The sequence below is a fragment of the Phodopus roborovskii genome, unplaced genomic scaffold (genome assembly GCF_943737965.1).
Source record: "Phodopus roborovskii unplaced genomic scaffold, PHOROB, whole genome shotgun sequence".
NCBI lineage: Eukaryota > Metazoa > Chordata > Mammalia > Rodentia > Cricetidae > Phodopus > Phodopus roborovskii.
The window spans coordinates 12303887-12327492 of NW_026126585.1; the positions used below are offsets into that span (position 1 = coordinate 12303887).

The 23606-nt window shown below is 42.5% G+C and overlaps 1 protein-coding gene across 1 annotated transcript in view; it reads right to left on the minus strand.

The window, feature by feature from the left end:
• Zranb3 (zinc finger RANBP2-type containing 3) overlaps positions 1 to 23606 on the minus strand; it is a 134621-nt gene that overhangs the window by 47467 nt on the left and 63548 nt on the right. The window contains 2 exon segments of the mRNA XM_051204011.1: positions 14419 to 14535; positions 16759 to 16930. Of these exon segments, the coding sequence (XP_051059968.1) occupies positions 14419 to 14535; positions 16759 to 16930 (289 nt within the window).

Consider the following 23606-nt stretch of genomic DNA (forward strand, 5'->3'; position numbering starts at 1 on the left):
TCAGCTACTGGTGAGATCAGCACCCTTGTGGCCCAAGCACCCCCTCAGAGCCCATGGTTAGCCAGAAAGTCTGTGAGTAGCGGGCACTGGGGACACTTCAGATGGAAACTGAGGGCACTTCACATGGAAACAACAACACAGGTAGAAGGAGGGAGAGAACAGGTGTAAGAAAAGAGGATGGGTAAGAGAAGATGGTTTATTTACTTATGTTTATTCGGGACAGGGTATCTGTGGCTTTGGAGACTGTTCTGGCACTGGCTCTGTAAACCAAGCTGCAGAGGATGGCTCTAAAAGCAGTTGTATACAAATGAACAGGAAGGATCAAAGAGGAAAAGGAGGAAAAATAGATAAAAGCTTTTAAGAAGACTGAGACTGAAGTTTAAGGCTGAAGAAAATTTGGTTCACCTTCTTAAACTGAGATAGTGAGAGGGGCTAGGGAGATGGCTCTGGGGTTAAGAGCACTGGCTGCTCTTCCACAGGTCCGGAGTTCAATTCCCAGCAACCACATGGTGGCTCACAACCACCTGTAATGAGATCTGGTGCCCTCTTCTGGCCAGCAGGGATACATGCAGGCAGAATACTATAAATAAATTAGTAAATAAATAAATTAAAAAGGAGAGAGATAGTGAGGTAGACCAGGGAAAGGCAGTTAGAAGTAGAAGAAAGCCAGGAGAAATGGACAATTAGTTGTCTATAGAATGGAGAAGTGTGCTAGCTTGTTTTATGCTAACTCTATCCAAGCTAGAGTCATTTGGAAAGAGAGGCTCTCAATTGAGACTCTGTCTCCATAAGACAGTCCTGTAGACAAGACTGTGGAGCATTTTCTTGATTAATGATTGATGAGGAAGGGCCTAGTCCTGCCAGGAAGCAACTCGCCTCCATGGCCTCTGCATCAGCTCCTACCTCCAGGTTGCAGGAATGCAGGAGTTCCTGCCCTGACCTCGCTGGATGATGGACTTAGAGGCTGTAAGCTTTTGGCCATGGTGTTTCATCACAGCAGTAGTAACCATAATAAAACAAGAATGTTCAGGCAGAACCTGAAGAGACAGTCTCAAGAGCACAAGAGGGAGGTCTAAGATAACAGAATGAAATGCAATAAAAATCATGATAATTAACACTGAATGGGCACTTCTTAGCTAAAGTCTCTCCAAGTTATCCAGAAAGAGTAAGAAATAAGGATGCGGTGACAAATTTAAAAGATGAATATGCTATCTCTTAACTGTTAAATAGTAGCTACTGGCTGATTGTGGTGGTGTATGCCTGCAATTCCAGGAGGTTGAGCCAGGAAGATTACTAGTTTAAGTCTAGCTTGGGCTATTCAGTGAGTTCCAGGCTAGCCTGGGCTCCAGAATGAAAAAAATGAAAGGGAGAGAAGCTGAAAAAATGGCTGAGAGTTTTTAGAATGCTTACCGCCCTTCCAGGAGACCCAGGTTCCGTTTCTAGCACCTATACTTTGTGGCTCACAACTGCCTGTAGCTCCAGGGGATATGACAATCTCTTATGGCCCCATAGGCTTCTAAGTGCACACACACACACACACACACACACACACACACACACACACAGAGAGAGAGAGAGAGAGAGAGAGACATATAAACAAAATTAAAACAAATGTTTTAATAAACAGATGACACAAATTTGGTCACTTGCGCATTTTGGATAAAGACGGCAGGCTGAACTTACTCAACCCTTACTCCCTCTTAGTCTAAGAATAGCAAAGTACACAGGCACAAAGGTCAGGAGCAAGATGTATGGAAGCTAAGAAGTACATGATGCCTGGTAGCTGATTCTCCTTCCTAATAGACCCGAAGCTGGCAGAATGGAATGTTCAGGAGAACCTGCTTCCACTGCAGCCACGTAAAAGGGCCAGGGTGAAGGGAGCTGGAATGGGGACAAAGTAAAGGAATATGGAAGTAGGGGGCTGTGCACAGCTTGTACCCCATCCTCTCTATAGGTTCTGTGCCACAGGTACAGACTGCACCCATCCTGGCAGTATATCCCTTAGACGTGGGTAAAGTGAGTTTGTTTGGATAAGTGGAATCCTGCAAGCCGCATGGTGTGAAGGCATGCTTGAAGAAGATGCGCTGGTGACTCAGTCCCCATCTCCCATCTTAACCATAGGAGCTCTGGGATTACAGATGCATCCAACTGCATCCATTTTCACACGGGTTTGGGAGACCTGAACTCAGGTCTCCTCACTTTTGTGTGGTAAGAACTTTACTCACTGAGCAGCTTCTTTCCCAGTCCCCTGACCTGGAGGGATTAATGCCAGCACTCCGTGGTCAGGGACAGGCATATTCTCATGGGTTCCATGGCCAGCATGCTCTGTATAACCAGACCCCCCATCTCAAACAAACAGTTAAAAATACTGTTCCTTTAAATAAGATAGAGAATGTGGTTTCCATTAATTACCGAAAAGACAGATATTCATTTCAGTAAAACGAAACAGTTATAATCCATGCACTTCTGCAACCGGTACAAAACCTGAGCCAGCATCACCAAAGCAGTGATCCTTACCCGGGCTGCCACCACATGCGCGTAGTAATGTTGCAAGAATGGTTGTTCAGATTATTTCGAATCTGACAGTGCAACAATGATGATGGTTAGTTAGAATGAAAGCCAGTAAAAAGGCATGTAGGGTACGCTTTACAATGCCAGCCTGGGTCATGGAGAGATGGCTAAGTTAAGATTGAGTACTGCTCTTCCAGAGGACCAGAGTTCAATTCCCAGGACCCATCCTGGGTAGTTACAAGCAGTGTAACCCCAGCTATAAAAGCTCCGACACCTCTCGCTTCTGTAGGTACCCAAGTTCATGTGCAGATATTTGCAATAAAATGCAAATCCATGCGATTGCTAACATCAGAACCTGAAAGAATCCTTAGAGTCCACTTACCACAAAGGTATTTTGTGTTCCAAATGCATTTGTTCCTAGAAATCAGTATCTCAAGTGATGTTTAAGTTGCTGGCTCAGTCCTAGTAACCACAAGCTTATTTTTTCTAAGTCCCCCCCCCCCCCCGAGGCAGGGTCTCACTATGTAGTCCTGACTGGCCTGGAACTCTATGTAAACCAGTCTGGCCTCAAATCCACTGAGATCCACCTGCTTCTGCCTCCCCAGTGCTGAATCTAATGTACTACCATACTCTATATAAGACTTAACTTTTGAAGTACGCCATCAACTCGAAACTCTATCCAATAATCATTTCTTCCTTTTAAAAATTATTCTTCAAAAATTTCATACATATACTATATCTTGATCATATCTACCGCCACTCCTTCTCATTAAAGCTCCATAGCCTCCCACAGGACATCTCCTTCCCGACTTCATGCCCCCTTTTTAACTGTAACCCAGGGCGTCCAGTCAGTGCTGCTCAGAGGTGTGGAGCCACACACCATGGCTCCCTGTGTCCTCGCCATCAACTGCCAGCAGAGTCCCACTTATGTGGGGTCGCATGTGTCCCTCCGTCATCCATGCTGGGGTTGTAATTGGCTTGGTTATACAGGCCACCAGAGCCATTGTGAATCCATGTGTACTAGAGCCACGCCATGCCCAGAGAACAGCGTTTCCATAGCATCTCCCCTACCTCTGGTCTTTCTTATTCTTTCGGCCCCACCTTTCCTGAGATGTTCTGGCCCCACATTTCCTGGGCATTGATAACAGGAAGGTGGGAATAGCCCACTTGGGAAGATGGCATGCGAGACCAGGTTACAGTAATTGTTCCATTTTCAAATCCAGATTTGGATTGTAATGAATGTACTCTACTTATTCCAACTTGACATGTACTTACTGAAAAGCTTTTCTCAGTAAATATAGCTCTTTAGGCAAACACGCACTTTATTAAAATGCTTCCGTTGCCATGACAACATATCTGGAATTTATAGCTGCTTGTTTTGAGAGAACTTCATTTCCACTCTCTGAGGCACTGACATCCAGAGCTTGTGCCAGCCTCCAGGCTCACTATATGATGAGTTCCATTGTTCAGAAAACTTAGACATGCAAAATACAGCTTGCAGAATAAACCTGGAGGCTTTGCAGTTAATACATTTGAATTTTAGGTTGTTTTTTTTTTTAATTTTTAAAGATTACTAAAGCTATGCTTACAACAGAACACAATCACTCCAAAAAATAAGTCTCTTAACCTCATTCCCCGTTAGCCGCCACATTTAGTTCTTGTAGAAGCTGAGTGTTGTTCTTTGTTTGTGTTAATTCACTCACGTCTCAACGGTGCTTTCGTAGCATCTCAGTTCGCATTACTGCACCAACTGTATTTTCAGCCATTTCAATTGATTTGTCAATAGCCATGATAAAGTTTTGCTTCTTTACATCTCTGCTCCCTCCCCAGATACATACCTGTCTCTTATTCCTAGCTTTACTGTTTTTAAAATTATGCTAATTTTGGCCTGATTGGTATTCACTAATATGTTATTAAACCCATGTTTAAAATATTTTCAGGTGGACCTTGGGGTATACTGTTGGTTTATTTTTTTTATGCCATGTAATGTTCTAATATATAGTGGTTAAATCGGAGCAAGCATGCCTTGTCATTTTTAGGGTGAAACTTTTAAAGTCGTTCTTTAGCTCTCGCTTTTTGAAATGCGCACTACAGTATCCACAACTGTGTAGTAGCACACCAGAATGTCACGCTTGTGTTTAATTTCATCTTATTCTCATTTACTGAGCTTTCTTTCCTATACAGTTCATTTTCTATGGAGTTAGTAACTTTCAAGGTTGTCATCACCCTTTTATCCTTCCTTCCTCTGATTTCCCTTCTTGTCTTCCTCTTCCTGCTTCTCTTTCCTCCTCTCCTCTTCTCCTCCCCCCCTTCTCTCCTCTTCCTTCCCCCTTTCCCTTTTCTTTCCTCCTTCTCTTCTTCTTCCTCTTCTCCCTCCCCTGACCTCCCTCCCGACCTTCCTTTCTAACGTCTAGATATCAAACCTAGAAATTCGTACATACACGGCAAGTATGTACGTAATCACTGAACTCTATACCCAGGCCTTCTGTATCTGTTAGTGTAACCTTAATTTAATCCTCACAGCTCTTGTGCACTGTGCCTACTCCCTGACTCCCTTGGGTGCTTCTGTAGCAGAATACTTGAGACTGCCCATCCACTCTCTTCTTCAACCTACACACATTCCCACTTGTCCTTGTAGTTGGGCCTGAGCCCAACTTCTCTTTCCTGTTACAGCAGAGGTGACCCATGTTGCAGAGCATTCTTTAGAGTTCAACAAGCATCACAGTTATCTCTGCTTTGACAGCCATAGCTGGTGACTGAGTGAATGCAGGCACAGAAGATGCTTCCTCTAAAGTCCTAAAGTGCTCTGGCTGGGATGACAGGATTACTAGGTTTACAGGGGTTCTGGATCCAGACTCCAGGCCTTATGCCTGTCTGGCAAGCACTTTAAGCACTGAGGCATCTCAGCCCTAATCTCCGATTGGAAGTATCTCCTTCTGTACTCTAAGACAATATTCACATTCTATTTGTACCTTATTGATTACTGCTGGCTGCTTCCTACTAACAAACAGAAGGCAGGCTGTGTGCTCCTGGTTCAGAGCCTGGCATTTCCCAAACCACAGATCAAGCAGAGGGGTAAGCCCTTTGCAGCCTTGGCTCCTCCTAGGCCCTGGGCAACAAGAATACTGTAATGACCTTATTATCCCTTACTGCATTTTTAACTGGGAGTCTACTCATATTACGCTGCTAAAGAAATTAAACGGAAAACACACTTCATACCTTAAGAATCATGTTTAAGAATTTTTCCCTTTAGCAGATAAGGCTCTGAAGAACGCTACTATCCCCAAAGTGACAGGAAATTTCAGTTTGGTTTTAGTAATTTCAATTTACAAACTGAAATGGTTTTCTCTAAAAATGAGACTGCGTTGTAATGTGCCTGAACATAAGTGATAATTGGCTGAGCCAAATATATCTTGTTTTTAATAAGATTTATTTGAGGGGCTGGAGAGATGATTCAGAGGATTATGAGCACTTGATGCTCTTGCAGAGGCCTAGGCTTCAGGCCCCGGAACCTACATGGTGGCTCACAACCATCTGTAACTCCAGGCATATGGGATCTGCTGCCCTCTTCTGTCCTCCGTAGGAATTGCACGCACGTGGTGCACACACACACATACGTACATACAGGTAAAACACCCATACACATAAAAGAGATGGATCTTTAAAAAGATTTGTGTTTTCTAAATTATATATATACATGCTAGTGGAGATGGCCACAAGAAGGTGTTGGATCCTCAGGCTGGAATTACAAGTAGTTGTGAGCCAAGTGATGTGGATGCTTTAAATCAAACTCTGGTCCTCGGCAAGAGCGGTATGCTTGCTTAACTGGGCCATTTCTCCGGCCCTGAATATCTGCCACCCCCTCACAGTGTATGATGCTGACCCTATTTCTGTGGAACCTTCCTTTTTATCAATTGCATCCACACTAAGTAGCATAAATTAAGATAGAACAGACACAGGAAAAAATGGTTTTTTCTTGTTGGAGCTGGAAAGCTCGGTGGTAGTTTTGGTTGCTTGGTTACACCAGTTCCGGGTAATCTTTGTGAATTTGTACAGACCGCTCCATCTACTGGAACCGTACTGTCCCAGCCCCCTTTCCTTTCCTTTTCAACTGGCTACATCTACTTACACAGTCCTTAAGGCATCTTTTCAGTAGTCTTCTCCTGAGTGCTTCCATAGCGTCTGGGTTTGAAACAGTAAGCAAAGCCTTTTGTAGGTGAATATTTATTTCACTGGTCTCTCCAAAAGGCTTCAAATTTTGAGAAGCAGACAATGTCACTTTTACCATGCCCACCCAGCGGCCCACTTCATCATAGGAACCCAATGTTATCAATCAGAAAAACCACATTTTTTTTTTTTTTGTTTTGCTTTGAAAAGGAAGCTGCAACACTAACGCATACACTGTAATAACCAATCTATAATCTGTATGACTTCAATTTAAATTTTCAAACTGGTATGGGAGAACACATTTTGTCATAGGGGAAAAAATGTAGCCTCTAACTAGTTACCTTCTAAAAAGCCCACTTAACTTATGTTCTTCGGCGTTATTATAACTGGAATTCAATAACATATGGGGGGAATGTATTGAGCACCCTTTTTTTGTGACAGCAGGAACTAATGGTTTCTGTCTGTACCCAGGAATAGAAAAACATCCAAAATACATTGGTGGCTGAAAACAGAGCTTCTGCCTGGAGGAGCGGAAGGAAGACTAACATCTCCAGAAGCTGAGCGACAAGGATTGGGTATTTGCTTCCCTTTATTTTTAAGAATGTAATTCAATTCAGAGACAGTTGGTTTTAATCTCCTTTCTTTCCCTTCAAGGATCTTAATGAGTCAGATGTCAGCTTCCTACTAATTACCATCACAACTTAGAACCACAGCTTAACGCAGGAAAAAAAAAAAAATCACCCAAAGAGTTCCGTCTCTTATTTTAAAGAAGTATACTGTATTTAGCATTAAGCACAAAGTCAGATAAGCAAGCAAGCAAACAAAAAAACAAAACAAGAAGATGGTTACTAACGCCAAGGGAAAAAAAAATCTGTCAAGGCAATGTAGTTAGAGCTGAAGTGTGGTATATCTGACTGTCATCGCACTGGGAACAGTGATCACTGCTCAAATGAGAACTTATGACTAACCCACTACATAACACAGGGGAACGGAAGACTGGAAGAATTGTAGATAGTCTTTCAAACAGAATACTTAAAAACAAACCATATAAGCATTAAAGTTTAACCCATTTGTTTTTCTTTTGAAGTTTGAGTCCTTTATTCCATCAGGAGATTTGCCATACTCAAAGAATGGTACGTTTTCTTAGTCATTCATGTTACTAAGAGTAGAATTTTAGTTTTCATGCTTATGACTGGCTTCAAGTTAATGTGTATGAGTGCCGGCGGGGATGTATGTTGGTGCATGTGCTGTTTCACATCTACAACGCCAGCATCAGGGAGGGTAAGACGGTGCTTGTGCAAGTGTGAGGTAAGCCTGGAGACAAGTGTTTCAGACAAACAACAAAACAGACGGGGAAGGGAAACAACAAAACAGAGAAGGAGGGAAGGGAGGCAGCAAAGACAGACAGACAGACAGACAGACAGACAGGAAGGCAGACAAGTAGGTACGATTATAACCCTGTAGTAACTAAGACTGTAGGTTACGGTGAGATATAGAGGTCAAGAAAACAGTAGGGTGTAGAAACAGACCCGCATATATATGACTGAGTCATTTTTAACACGGTCTTGACCTACTTAGCGGCAGCTACAGCTTGACATAAGGTAGAGTCGCCTAAGAAGGGGCAACCTCTAGAACTGCCTAGAACTGCCTAGGTCAGAATGGTCTACAGGCACTATGTGAGGCGCTGTCACACCGATGCCTGATGTGGGTGGGCTGAGATCTGTGAGTGGCAACGTCCCTGGCAGGTGCACTTGAGCTGAATAAGAAAAGCTAGCTGAGGGCTGGAGAGGTGGCTCAGAAGTTAAGAGCACTGGCTGCTCTTCCAGAGGATCCTGATTCAATTCCCAGGGGGAACCAACACCGTTTTCTGACCTCCCGAGCACCAGGCATACAAGAGACAAACAAACATACATGCAGGAAAACACTCCTATACATTAAATAAAATAAAAAATAAATTGAAGATTCCATTTAAAAAGAAGGAAGAAACACAGACAGGAAGGAAGGGAAGGAGGGAGGGAGGGAGGGAGGGAGGGAGGGAGGGAGGGAGGGAGGGAGGGAGGAGATAACTAACTGGCACAGGTCTGGGAGAAGGCCAGCAAGCAGCATTCTTCCATGGTTTCCAGTTCCAATGCCAGGTTCCTGCCTTAAGTTCCTGCTCTGATTTCCTTCAAAGAGGTGTTGTGACCTGAAATGAACCTTTTCCTTCTCATGTTGCTTTTGGTCAGACTGTTTTAGCACAGCAACAGAAATGAAACTAGAGACACGATCAAATACATTGCATCAAAAAGATTTTTTAGTTAAAAAAAAACAAAAACAAACCAGAACTGCTAAAAAAAATTCAGTGAGAAAAAAAAGCAGTGTTACACACACACACACACACACACACACACTGGGCACAAATTCTAATTCAACAAAAGAGCACTGTGACGGAACAATGGAGCACTGCCACAGGACAATGGAGCACTGTGACGGAACAATGGAGCACCGTGATGGCACAGGAGAAAATGGAGCATTTGTGATAGCACAATGAAGAACTGTAATGGTGCATAAAACCACTATGATGGACTACAGAGAACTGAAATGGCACAGTGGAGCACTGCGATGAGATAGAGGAGCACTGAGATGAGACAGAGGAGCACTGAGATGAGACAGAGCACTGTGATGAGACAGTGGAGCAGTGTGATGGGACAGTAGAGCACTATGATGAGACAGTGGAGCACTGTGATGGGACAGAGGAGCACTATGATGAGACAGGAGCATTGTGATGAGACAGAGGAGCACTGAGATGAGACAGAGGAGCTCTGAGATGAGACAGAGGAGCACTGAGATGAGACAGGAGCATTGTGATGAGACAGTGGAGCACTGTGATGAGACAGGAGCATTGTGATGAGGCAGAGGAGCACTGTGATGATACAGAGCACTGTGATGAGACAGTGGAGCACTGTGATGTGACAGAGGAGCACTATGATGGCATAGGGGAGCACTATGATGAGACAGAGGAGCACTATGATGAGACCGGAGCATTGTGATGAGACAGAGGAGCACTGTGATGAGACAGAGGAGCACTGTGATGAGACAGAGCACTGTGATGAGACAGTGGAGCACTGTGATGTGACAGAGGAGCACTATGATGGCATAGGGGAGCACTATGATGAGACAGAGGAGCACTATGATGAGACCGGAGCATTGTGATGAGACAGAGGAGCACTGTGATGAGACAGAGGAGCACTGTGATGAGACAGAGGAGCACTATGATGGCATCTGGGAGCACCGTGAAGGCATAGGGGAGCACCATGATGGAACAATGGATCACTGTGATGACAGTGGTTCTCAACCTTCCTAATGCTGTAACCCTGTAATACAGTTCCTCATATATTTTATAACTGTAAAATTATTTTCATCGCTACTTCATAACTATAATTTTGCAGATTTTGTAAATCTGCTATGAAATGTAATGTAAATATCTGTCTAAGGCAGCTGCTATGAAAGGACTATCCAACCCCCAGGGGTTCCAATGCTCAGTGGAGTATCATGGAGCATTGTGATAGGATAATACAGCACTGTCTGGTCACAGTGGAAGTCTCAGGATACAATGCAACAGCGTGACATGATACTGGAGGACTGACGGACAACAGAGCACAGTGACCTGACACCGGAGCACAGTGACCTGACACTGGAGCACTGTGACCTGACACAGGAGCACTGTGACGTGACAACTGAGCACTGTGACCTGACACCAGAGCACTGTGACCTGACACTGGAGCACTGTGACCTGAGAACAGAGCACTGTGACGTGACACCGGAGCACCGTGACCTGACACCGGAGCACCGTGACCTGACACCAGAGCACCGTGACCTGACAACGGAGCACCGTGACCTGACACCGGAGCACTATGACCTGACAACTGAGCACTGGGACCTGACACTGGAGCACTGTGACCTGACACAGGAGCACTGTGACCTGACACTGGAACACTGTGACCTGACAATGGAGCACTGTGACCTGACAATGGAGCACTGTGACCTGACACCAGAGCACTGTGACCTGACACTGGAGCACTGTGACAGCACACCGGAGCACTATGATGATAATGGAGCACTATGACAATAATGGAGCACTGTGACCTGACAACGGCACTCTGATGTGACACCGGAGCACTCTGACGTGACAATGGAGCATTGTGATGATAACAGAAGACCATAATGGGACACTGGGCACTGACGCACGGCACCACATTATGATGAACACCAGACTGCTGTGCTGGGACAGGAAAAGCACGTGACAATACCATGGAGCACTGTCATGGGACAATGGAGCACGGTGAGAGTAATGAAGGACTATGATGGCACAATGGAGGTCTGTGATGGGAAAATGGAGACCCGTTATGGTACTCACACACACCTTACACAAACACACGGAGTCCCTGAATGTCCCCATCTTTATGTGATGCTGTGTGAAGAATTAACTCTAAACTGAGAGTGCTGGTACACACTTTAACCCAAGCACTCGGGAATGAGAGTCAGGCAGACCTCTGGGAGTTCAAGGCCAGCTTGCAGGCCAACCAGGAGTACCTCGTAAGATCATGTCTAAAAACAAAAATAAAAACAAAACAAACAAACAGAGCAGAATTAACTCCAAATACTCCACAGGCTTCACAGGTCTACCTATGTACTCTAAAGCTATAGCATTATTGGAAGAAAATGTGGTATCTTTGTAAACCTGTATTAGGCAAAAGTTTCTCAGGACTCAAAAAAAAAATCAAGAAGAGAATAAAAAGGACATATTGAAATCTTTGAAAATGATGAATTTCTGTTCTTTAAAATGGGAACTGGTCATGGTGGTGCACACCTTTAATCCCAGGACTCAGGAAGAGAGGCAGTGGATCTCTGAGTATAAGACCAGCTGGTCTGTGTAGTGAGTTATAGGACAGTTAGTGTTATGTAGAGAGAACCTGCCCCCAAAATAAACAAACAAACAAACACACAAGGTTGGGGGCAAAATTTACAGACACACACACATATAGAGATTAGAGGACCCATTCCTAAACATAAGAAATCCTTACAACCCAATATTAGTAGGAGTCCAATTTAAGTAGATACCTCACAACAGAAAATAAATAATTAAAAAGAATATGAAAATATATCCAACATAACTTGTTGGGAACAAACAATCACAACGCACTTCGCAGCCACGAGAAATGAAAGATGACAATGCCATCCGCGGACAAAGATGTAGGACAGCTGGGACTCTCATGTTAGCAGAGGTGCGAAGTGGTAAAACGTTTGGCAAAGAGTTTTGGAAGTAAAGCATGTGTTTCCCTAGTCCTATGTCTAGATCTCTGCCCTCAAAAGATAAAAGTGATGTTCAGGGCCACAGAAGTGGCTAAGAGGGTAAAAGTGCTTGTTGTGTAAGTTTGATGACTTAAATCTGATCCCTAGAATCCATGTAAAAAAGATGGGCATGGTGGCACACACTTAATCTCACCACTCCCAGGGCAGGATGGGAGGTGGAGACAGGAGCAGTAACAGGAAGTCTGCGGGCCAGCCAGGCTGGAGTTTGCAGTTCAGGTACAGAAACAAGAGACCCTGACTCAGAAAAGGTAGACGGAGAAAACTGTCCCGCCCGCGCTACAGTCTGTTCCATTAATCGGGCGAAGGCCTAGAGACTGAAGTAAAAGACAAGACAGCGGGTCGTTCGTACAGCTGGAATGCTGAATGCTGAATGCAATTTATCGAGAGGAAGGAGCAGGCTTATATACCGACTCACAGCACAGTGGAAAACAATCAAGGGTCAAGCATGCAAGTTCTCAGGCTCAGTTCTTCCCCAGCAGATGTGTGTTGGCAAACCAAGAAAAGAACCAAGAACTACTCTGGTGCAAGATGTTCCAGCCAACAGCTTCAGGCTTGCTCGAGGTGCCTTGGGGGTCCACGCAGGGCCCCACAGAGAACCGACCGACTCCTGAAAGTTGTGTGCACATCTGGCATGCATGTACTCCCCATAATAACAGTGGTATAATGAAGGGCAAATGAAAGAGATGACTATATAACCAGCGACATGGATTATCACATTGTTTTTATCTTTAATAGCATATCCTACTATTGACGAACAACCTCAAATTTGGAATACCTTACAAGTCTAATAACTACTGAAGAAATAATAAAAACCAAACTGTATTTCTACACACAGGAGGATACATAGGATGCAACAGAAGGAAAAAAAAATTACATATGTAAAACCCTGGATTAAACTAAGAGATTTACAAAATAGCATACAAAAAAAAACTAAACTAAAGACTTCATTATATGCTCTGGAAATTGTGAAAATTTACTGATTGAAAAAGCTAATGTGCAATTACCATGGCTGGGGTGAATGGACTGGAAATGTCTGGCTGCAAGAGACCTTTTGGTGTAACAGAAATCGCCTGTAGATTACACTGGTGTAACTTTATATATTTGATAAACCTTATTGACCTATGTATTTTTAAAGATTTATTTATTTGTATTTTATGTGTATGAGTGTTTGCCTGCAGTGCTCACAGAGGCCAGAAGAGGGAGTAGGATTTCTTGGAACTGGAGTTACAGATAGTTGTGAGCTACAATGCAGATGCTGGGAATTTAACCCAGATCCTACAGAACAACAGCCACTCTTCTTAGCCACTGAGTCATCTTTCTAGTTCTGAGACAGATTCACTGTGTAGCCCTGGCTGTCCTGGAACTAGCTCTGCAGACCAGGCTGGCCTTGAATCTACAGAGATCCGCCCTCCTCTTTTTTCCAAGCACTGGGATTAAAGGCATACACCACCACAGGTTGGCTTCCTATCTATACATTTCACATTACATTAGTTATAAATTAACAGTAGACAATTAAAAATAATTTTATATATTAAAAAAAAAATCTCAGAGCTGTGGGGTGGAGAGATGACTCAGTGGTTAAGATCATTTACTACTCTTGCAGAGGACCCATGGTGGGCAGCTCACAACAATCTGTAACTCTATTCCAGGGCATCGAATGTCATATGGCCTCTGGGGGCACCGGCATGCTGCATATAAACTCATGCAGACACACACACACACACACACACATTAACAAAAATTCTTGAATGTGCTCTCCCCACATAAGCCATGTACAGTGTTGTATATCTTTAATCCGGTACTCCAGAGGCAGAAGTCTCTGTGAGTTCAACACCAGTTTGGTCTACGTAGTGAGTGTTTCAGGCCAGTCAGGGCAACATAATAAGACTCTGTCTCAAAACCAATCAACCAAACCAAACAAAACAAAAAACCCTAACAAGAGGAATCACACTTAGTATTTACAAATACTACACTTGTCAAAACAACACACAATAAATTTACCTGATAATCACACGGATTCAAAAACTCCCAACACCATCTAAATTTTATGTGAGTGTATCTAACTCTTTAAACTCCAGAATACGAATAGAAGATGATTGGCTCAACTTTTGAAAAGATTATTTGCAGGAATCATGTATAGAAACCATGCCAAAAGCTAATAAAGAGGACCATCTATATATTCCTTAAATAACAAGATGTATCTAGGAAACTACAAAAAGTAGAGTGTCTCTTACTGCTGTCTGTTTTCAATACAGTTTTGGTTTTCCATAATAATTCAAAACTGGCAGAGACATGTTGTAGTGTATAAGTAACCTACTGGGTTGACTAAAACAAAACACACTGAAAACTTGTTAAGAAGACAAATACATAATGGCCCAACCAGAGTACCTTGGCAATCGCAGTCTGTTTGAACATGCTCGTTATCAATCCCATAACCGTCTCTGTGGCACCTGAATTTGGAGCTCTCATTAATTTTTGCCATTCTTCAAAGCTGGCATTTAGTTCCTGTGTGGGAAGGAATAACATCGTTTAAGAATACAGCACCAAGAATAGAGCAATTAATTGAATCATTCATCAGGTCCTACTTCCCTCTTCCCTGTATAGAAAGTTATAAAGGGAAAGTTCCCACAGATACCAATGTGTTCATTTAAGACCACAATGCAGAGACCAGTCACATGTCCATGTTAATGAGGGTTGACAGTGACAAGCTATGACACCATAATTCAAGTGATTGAAACTTCCTCTTGATAAGCAGTGTGTGAAGTCAAAAAGATCTGAACATATAAGAAAACAGCGTGTGAAATTTATTTTTGTAGTAAGATGTATTATTTAAACAAGCATAAGGATGAAAGAAATATTAGTTATGTAAAATATAACATGATCATAAATTGATTCACTTCATAATACTCTGTAATGCTAAAATAGCAGATAAATTTGCATTTGAGAAATACCACAGTATTCAATGTATCCTAGACACTTATTTAACTTCTAAAATGTAACAATGAGAAACTTCTTGTTCACTCAGTCACATCCAGGGCCTGTACAGGTGCTGTGCTCCCCAAAAGTAAATCTAGATGAGGATCAGGGAAAAATAAACATTTGGCTTTCAGATATGTTAATACCCTACAACATTATCACAGTGTTTCAGATTTCAAGAACAGAGCTACATTCAAGTTATTCTACAGTAAAGTTTAAACTTTTTTAAAAAAATCTTCACGTGCATGATGCGTGTGTCTTTGTGTGTACATGCATGCATGCATTCATGCAATCTATGGCATATGTTTGTGTGTGTGGGGGTCAGAGACAACTAGTGTCAACCAGTGTGTGGGTCTCACTCCCCCCTCATTTGAGACAGAGTCTCCTACTATTCACTGCTATGGCCTGAAAGCTTCTGGGGACCCTGATGTCTCAGCTCCCATCTCATTCCAGTAGCACTGGAATTACAGAGGCAACTATTATGGTACCAGTTTTACTTAGGTTCTGAGACGCCCAAGTCAAGTCCTCACAGTTGCATGGCAAGCATTTCAACTATGGAGCCCCAGCCCCAGATTTGTGAGAGTGTGTGTGTGTGTGTGTGTGTGTGTGTGTGTGTGTGTGTGTGTGTCCACAGAACATGAAACAGGGTACCTCTTACTAATTAATTACTGGGACTTATAGACATCATAAATACTTAATACTAAATAGTTTTCAAATCACAGTGCTTTTTGCTATATTCAGTGGAAAATTTTTGAATCACGAGGTGCTGACAGTGTGCTGCCCAAATTGGACAAGCAGGACACAAAAGAAAGTGACTGCCGAACTCTGGAAAGACAGGGTGGGACAGTCCTGCTTCACAGGCAAGTCTGTCAGAGATGCTAGGCTTGTAGGCCAGAGACAGATGCACAGCGCTGCAGAGAAACTTTGGGTGACTGTCCAGACAGCCTGATGTCCCTGTCATTGGGTAACATTTCATCCTCCTGAAGCCTTTGATAGAGTTGAAGACTAAATAGTTAAACTTATAGTATTCTTTATGATAGAAAGCAAATTAGGTATAAAATTTTGGACTCACGTAGATAGGATAGATAATGGAGTATTCTCTCTGATTTTGCCAAATGCAAACTAGATATTAGGACTATGATTCTTACTTGATAACTATTTTTGTTGTATATAATTTTACTGTTAACATTAAAACTTTCCTTTTTAATCAAACATGGAGAAATGCTGTAATTCTTTTGTCTGTAAATATGTATTGCTCTAATTGTTAATAAAAAGCTGATTGGCTGATAGATGGACAGGCAGAGACAGCTCAAGACAGAATGCTGGGATGAGGAAGGATGTAGTCAGAATAGAGTCTCAAGATGCAGAGAAACAAGATGGGCATGTTGTACTGAGTAAAGGTACCAAGCATATGTAAGAAATATGGGCTAATTTAAGTGTAAGAGTTAGATACTAACAATCCGGAGCTATTGGCCAAGCATTTGTAACTAATATTAAGACTCTGAGTCAGTTATTTGGGAACTGGTGGTCAGGACAGGAGAACTCTGTCTACAACTAAGAGCAGTATCTGTTACATATTTGATAATTAAAATTAAAACCTTCTTGTGCTTTTCCTGAAATGATATGAAACCAACTCTACCAATCAAACCTGTTTTAAGAAAGCATGCTTTTCTGTGAAGTATGATATACAATCTTTAAGAGCATCATTCATAACGCTGAAAGTAAGACTCTCAAGTAAATAGAGGCTCTCACCTTGACAGCTGCTGGTGGAAGGTCAAATGGAATACGCTGTCTGACTTTAGGCGGCAGCTGGCTTAAAACTTCACTCTTTAATCTTCTGATCATTATATTGCTTAGTAGCTGATGAAGTTCACCAAGGTTTGATGCCCCTCTATAATCCCACTGACGCCTTTTACCAAAGTATCTGTTAAGATGAAAAGATAAACAGCAAAGCTGAATGCTAGAGCAGGAAATCCATGCATGTCCTTCCTTTTAATAGTAAGGGGCAATGTGCTGGTTCCTGCTAATTCCGAATGAAAACCAGTTTGAAAAGCTAATCTAAGGGGCCGAAGAGATGGTTCCATGGTTAAGACGGCATGCTGCTCTTGCAGTGGGCCTAAGTTCAGGCTCTAGCACTCATAACAGGTGGCTCACATCTGTAACCCAAGCTCCAAGCGATCTGATGGCCTTTGAGGGCATCTCTCTGTTTCTCTCTCTCTCTCTCACCCCACACCCACATACACTTTAAAAATAAATCTTATCTCCTTAGCATATAATTCTCACAACTGTAATTCTAGGACTCAAAGGACTAAGTCAGGGAGATCACTATGAATGTATACTAGCCAGGAATTCCACCAACTGAGCTTATTCTCAATCTTCTGATATATTTTCATGCCACTGAAATATGTTACTTGTTTTTCCTTTTTTTTTTTTTTTTTTTTTTTTTTCTTTTGGTTTTTCGAGACAGGGTTTCTCTGTGTAACAGTCCTGGAACTCACTCTGTAGGCCAGGCTGGCTTGGAACTCACAGAGATCTGCCTGCCTCTGCCTCCCGAGTGCTGGGATTAAAGGCATGTACCGCCACCACCACCCAGCATATTGCTTCCTTTAATGTTTATATATTCGAACTTAAAGATTTGTGTACATATTAAACTGGGAAAAGGCTGGGCAGTGGCAGTGCATGCTTTTTACAGGAAGCAGAGACAAGAGGATCTCTGAGTTCCAGGCCATCCTGGTCTGCAGGGCAAGTTCCAGGACAGCTAGGGCTACACACACACAAAAACAAACAAACAAACAAACAAACAAACCCTGTCTTGAAAAAAACAAAATGAAGCAAAACACTGGAAAAATGCTGGTCAATACCTGATTCTGTCATGTCTTTTTCCATTCACCATACTAAGTACTTTTGACCACATCATTAACAAAAGAAACCTAACTACCAACACAGAAAGAAGAGGTTGGAAGGGCTCTTTAATTTTGTTTGTAGAATGAAATGTCTGAATTAAAATGGATTCTTAAAGCACACTATCGAAGGCTCATGGGATAAGACTGTACACAGACAGGCACAGATCACCATACAGGTCTTACCAGCCGCCTGCAGAGATCAATGTCTGTATTTCAAAGTGCAGATGTCTGAGCATTTTCTCCTTTCTTTCTTTCTTTCTTTCTTTCTTTCTTTCTTTCTTTCTTTCTTTCTTGTTTTTGGTCATACTATAGACAAAGTGTGATGGGTAAAAACAGCAGTATGCAGCAGTGCACAGAGAAAAAAGGTGTGGCCAAGGTGTCTGCACTAATCTCTGTAGACCTTCATGCAAATGAAGGACTGTCCTTAAGGCAATCATGGTGAAGTCCCTCGTGCAAATGAAAAGCCACACTTAATAACACCAATCACAAAAACTCTTCATGCAAATGAAGAGTTGTACCATTCCCAGGCATTCTGCTGGGTCAGCAGGGGACCATATAGGCAGTTTGTTGCAGCCACTCTTGCCTGCCTCCCCCAAATCCAGTCCTTTGCTCTCCCTTCTTCCCCCCTTCCTGTCTCCTTCTGTCCTTCCTTCCTTCCCCCCTCTTCCCTCTTCCTTCTTCCTTCCTTCCTCATGATTTTTCTTTTCTTTTTTACTTTTTAAAGGCAGGGTCTCATGTAGCCCAGGGAAACCTCAAGATTAGTATGTATGTACCCAAGGATGATCTGTCAAGTGCTGAGATCCCAGGAGTACCCTATTAAGCCTAGCTTCAGAAACTATTATACACTGAATTTTCCTAGAGATTGTAAATAATGCTAACTAGCCTACATTGTTTTGTTGGAAACTCAACTCAGAATACTTTGCCAATGTGGAAAACCATGCTGCTGACCCCCAAACACTCTGTTGGCTAAGCTGTAATCCATATAACTGTGATTTATTAAGTACCTTTTGAAGATATCAGTGGGGTACTGGCTAACTGTACAACTGTGGTGTATCTGCTACCATAGGAACACAGCTGTGGTGTACTGGCTAACATCTGAACACAGCGTACTAGACTAGCTTCCATATGAACAGCAGTATCTACAATTTTAAACATACTGAATTTTCATCAGTTTTACGACTTACATTTCTCTAACTTTATATGCCTAGAATTTACAAGTATGCAAGTCAGTTTAACTTCAGAAATTACCCTGTGGTGACATGTAAAATAACAGTGAATATATCACAATTGATGAAGTTCCAGGTTTTGCATAAAAATAAATATAAACTTAATTTTTACATTCATTTCAAATTGTGTTCTAATGCAGTCTTTACCTACTTACATATTAGAGTACAAGTTTACCATTATCTTATTTTCTCCCTGCACCACGCTGGGTTCTTTCTTTATTTGAAATTACATGTGGCCATATACGGTTATGCCTGTGGATTTCCCTCCAGTGTTCGAAGGGGGTACTGAGTATTCATTATGACAGTGGGCAGTTGGGCAGTGGGAGCTGAGAAAGGCTGCTGTTCAACAATGACCACTCTCTTCACTTACGTTCTGTGCAGTACACGCACACAAGATGCATGAAGGCCGACAGGAGACAATCCGAGGAGGTCTGCATGTGCTGACAAAATGAACTGCTAATTAATATCCTTCTAAAACAGAGACCAGCAGGTCCAGGTGGACTCACTCTTGAGTTCTACCAAACATTTCAGGAAGAAATTATACGAGCTGTCTAGGAAGATTGCTCAGTAAGCAAATTGCTTGCCAGATATGCGTGAGGACTGGGGTTTGATCCCCAGAGCCCACTGTTCCAATTCAACATACACAAGAATGCGTATTTTTAGAGTTCTCACATGAGCCAAAATCTACAACCCAGGTAACTTCCACTGCTGGTGTAGTTTTTGTCTTAGTGACGGAAAGTCAAAAGCCTAGTTCCTTTAAAATGTGACCGATCTTTAAATACTTAAGGACTGGTCCCCCTAAGGTTTCCTTTTCTCAAATTCCAACAGCTTCCTAAGGTTGAGCACTGTCTCTCTTGTCTTTGGATCACTTGCAGCTCTGAAATACTGTCTTAAATATAGAAGGCAGTCAATAATGAGGCATCGGTGGAGCGGAATGTGAAACCCTCTCATTATTCTGGTCACCCGTTCCCAGACACATGTTAACTTGAAGAGGCGTCAACTCTGGACAAGAACTACAGCCACTAAGGATGCTGAGAGCGGGAGGGATAGTTTCCCAGGGAAGAGTTATCCAAAATGAACCGTCAGCCTGTATCCTTGTCTTTATGAGCTTCTAAAAGTACCCTCCCAACCTCCCATTTTCAAAGCTATAATGGCATCCAGAAACTGGCTCTCTCTGGAAAATGAAACCCTGGTGCTCTTGGAGGTTGACATGGCTCAGGACTGAAGAGCATTCTGCTCTTGCAGATGACTAGAGTTTGATTCCCAGCACCCATGTCAGATGGCTTTCCGCCACCTGTAATTGCCCTAAGTACAGTTCCAGGGAAATCTGTAGTCTCTGGTCTCCAAGGGCACGGGTACTCAAGTGCACAATCCCCTTTCCCCCCACATACACATAATTTAAAACAAAATAAAACTATATATATATACACATATATATAATATATATATAATATATATATATTTATATATTATATGGCTTCCTTCCTTTCTACTCCAACCAAGCAACTGCCTTCTCATCTACTTGACAAAATGCTTCTGGGCTCTGCAGAACAGCACCTCAGGCATGCTGTAAAAGATGTTCTGCTCCTAAAAATAGTGAGACAAGGACAGAGAGGTGAAGATTTTGCTAACTGTTGCAAGGATGCCAAAATCCCTATTTTAGAAAAATGCCGGAAAGAAAATTCTGCATTGAAAGGGAGGAGTGATGAGCAAAGGGGTCAGGACCAGGCTGGAGAAACCCACAGAAATGCTGACCTGAACAAGGGGGGGAGCTCATGGACCCCAGTTTGATAGCTGGGAAACCAGCATAGGATCAATGCAGATCCCCTGGACGTGGGTGTCAGTTAAGGAGGACTGGGCAGTCTATGGGGCCTCTGGTAGTGGATCAGTATTTATCCCTAGTATAGGAAGGACTTTGGGAGCCCATTCCACATAGAGGGACACTCTCTCAGGCTAGACATATGGGGGAGGGCCTAGGCCCTGCTCCAAATGATATGACAGACTTTGAAGATCCCCCCCATGGAAGGCCTCCCCTCCCTGGGGAGCAGAAAGGGGATGGGATGGGGTGTCCATAGGGGGCAGGGGACGAGGGGAGGGAGAGGGAACTGGGATTGACATGTAAAACAAGCTTGTTTCTAATTTAAATTAAAAAAATCATTAAAAAAGAAAATTCTGCATTGAATAAATGTCAAATACTGACTATCATGATTCAGCCTTTTATGAAGAATACAAACTGGAATAGCTCAAGGAATGGAAGAATTCAGAAAAACAGGAATTCCTACTGAGAACAGGTTACAGAAGCTTCCAACAAACATGTATGCAAATATTTAAGTGAGTGAGAAATTTTCATATTTCGGGAAACCATTTATAATGTCAACCACAAGTAGCAGGCAGAAACAATGTTTACTTTATCCTCATCATAAAAATGCTGATATTTTATGAAATAAAAATCTTGATTGCAGGGTTCTAGTTTATTGACTCCAGGCTAGGAGGAAAAAGTGAACTAATAATAATTTTCCGGTCTCACTCACTCACCTAGAGCACCCACCTACCACCCTGCACTGTGACCTCCTCACTGTGCTGTGCACTGTCCATATTGTGGTACTTTCCTGTCCCCACACCTTCCTTGGCCATGCTGACTTCTCAGTCTTCCTGGGATAACTGATCCTCCTTGCCATTCAGCCCCTACATCTATCGTGTTGATACAAAACTCCCAATATTAGACAGATCTGACTCTAGGTGTATTTCAGGCCTAACCACATCGCTGTGGAAAACCACCATTGAGAAGACTGGCAGGGAGACCTCGTTGCACAACGGTAGTGCACCTGACTCTATAAGATATCTTGAGGAGACAGGCTCTGCTACTAATCTGTGTTACTGATCTCAATGGCTACTCAGCATTGCGCCTATGTTACTAATCTCACTCAGTTCCGATCCTGGGGAAGTTGAGACCATGCCAACTTTCAAATCTGTAATCCTCTACTTCTTCATTCCTCTGAAGACAACAAGCTGTCCCTTTCATAAGAAGATATCATGGGATTCAAACTCTGTTAAGCCCCTATCACTCCAGAAACTATGGTTTAGACCTAATAATATGCTACCCTAGTGATGCAAATTCCCTCATGCCTCTGCTGTCTCTAAAACTACACTATAATCTCAACAATATGCCATGACACTATAAAAAAAAGCATGCAAATGTTTATGAAGAAGTAGGATCAAAATTCAGAAGTACAAAAATGCCTATGTTTTTAATACACTAATCTCTTTTCCAAAAATTATCAATTTGCTTACTCTCCTGTTGGTTTAAGATTTTCAAACGTGTAAAAATATAGTCCTAAAAATAGTAAAAGGAACTTGTAAATCTTATCACACCTGACTCCCCCACATCTTCCAAATTCACAGTGCAGAGTCTGAATAAGAGATGGAGAACACTCTTGAAGGGGTTCAGAGATTTGGAGTAGGATGATAAAGTGTGCTGGAAATGAAAAGTTCTGATGTTTTATAACTATATGAATGTATCTAGGGCTACCAAACTATATACTTAAAATGGTTACATAGTAAATTTTCTTCTGTATTTCTGTTTAAAAAAAAATCCCATAATAGCAATAAGCAACACCCACAAAAGAAGCAGAAAAAACGGAAGACACCCACAATGTCTTCCTATTCCTATGAACAAGACTATAATTTGACTCCTACCTAACTCTCTCTTTGTCTGACTCCTAACTCTTTGTCTAGAGATCTTGGTTTAGCTCTAGAATGTTCAGCTGAGCTAGATTTCCTTTAGTTCCTCAAGGACACAGTGGTCTCTCTTGTTCTGGCTTTCGCACATAGAATTCCCACTTCCTGAACAGGAAGGAAATAGATTTGCTCTGAGCTGTCATCACTGGTTCACTCTGGCACACTCGGCTGTCTCACCCGTCCCCTCCTCCTGGAACCTTCCCATGATGTCATCAAAACTGCAGTTACCTAGTTAGTGCCTGAATTGACAATTCCATGAAAGCCTGGATTATTTCTGTTGGTTTCTCGAGACAGGGTTTCTCTGTGTAGCCCTGGCTGTCCTGGACTTGACTCTGTAGACCAGGCTGGCCGTAAACTCAGAGATTTGCCTGCCTCTGCCTCCTGAGTGCTGGGATAAAAGATGCACCTCATCACTTACCCAACAAGCTTGGATTATTTTGATCCTAGTGCATATATGATGACAAACACATGGCCTGGCATATACCAGATAACCTAAAAATAGTTTTATTTATATAAATAGTACACACACACACACACACACACACACACACACACACACACACACACGCACACATAGTTTTGCCTGAATATATGTCTGTGCAATACAAGTGTGCCTGGTGTCTGTGGAGGCCAGAGGAGGATGTTGGATCCTCTGCAACTGGAATTATAGATGGTTACTAATTGTCATGTGCGTGCTGAAAATTGAACCTGGGTCATGTGAAAGAGCAGCCAG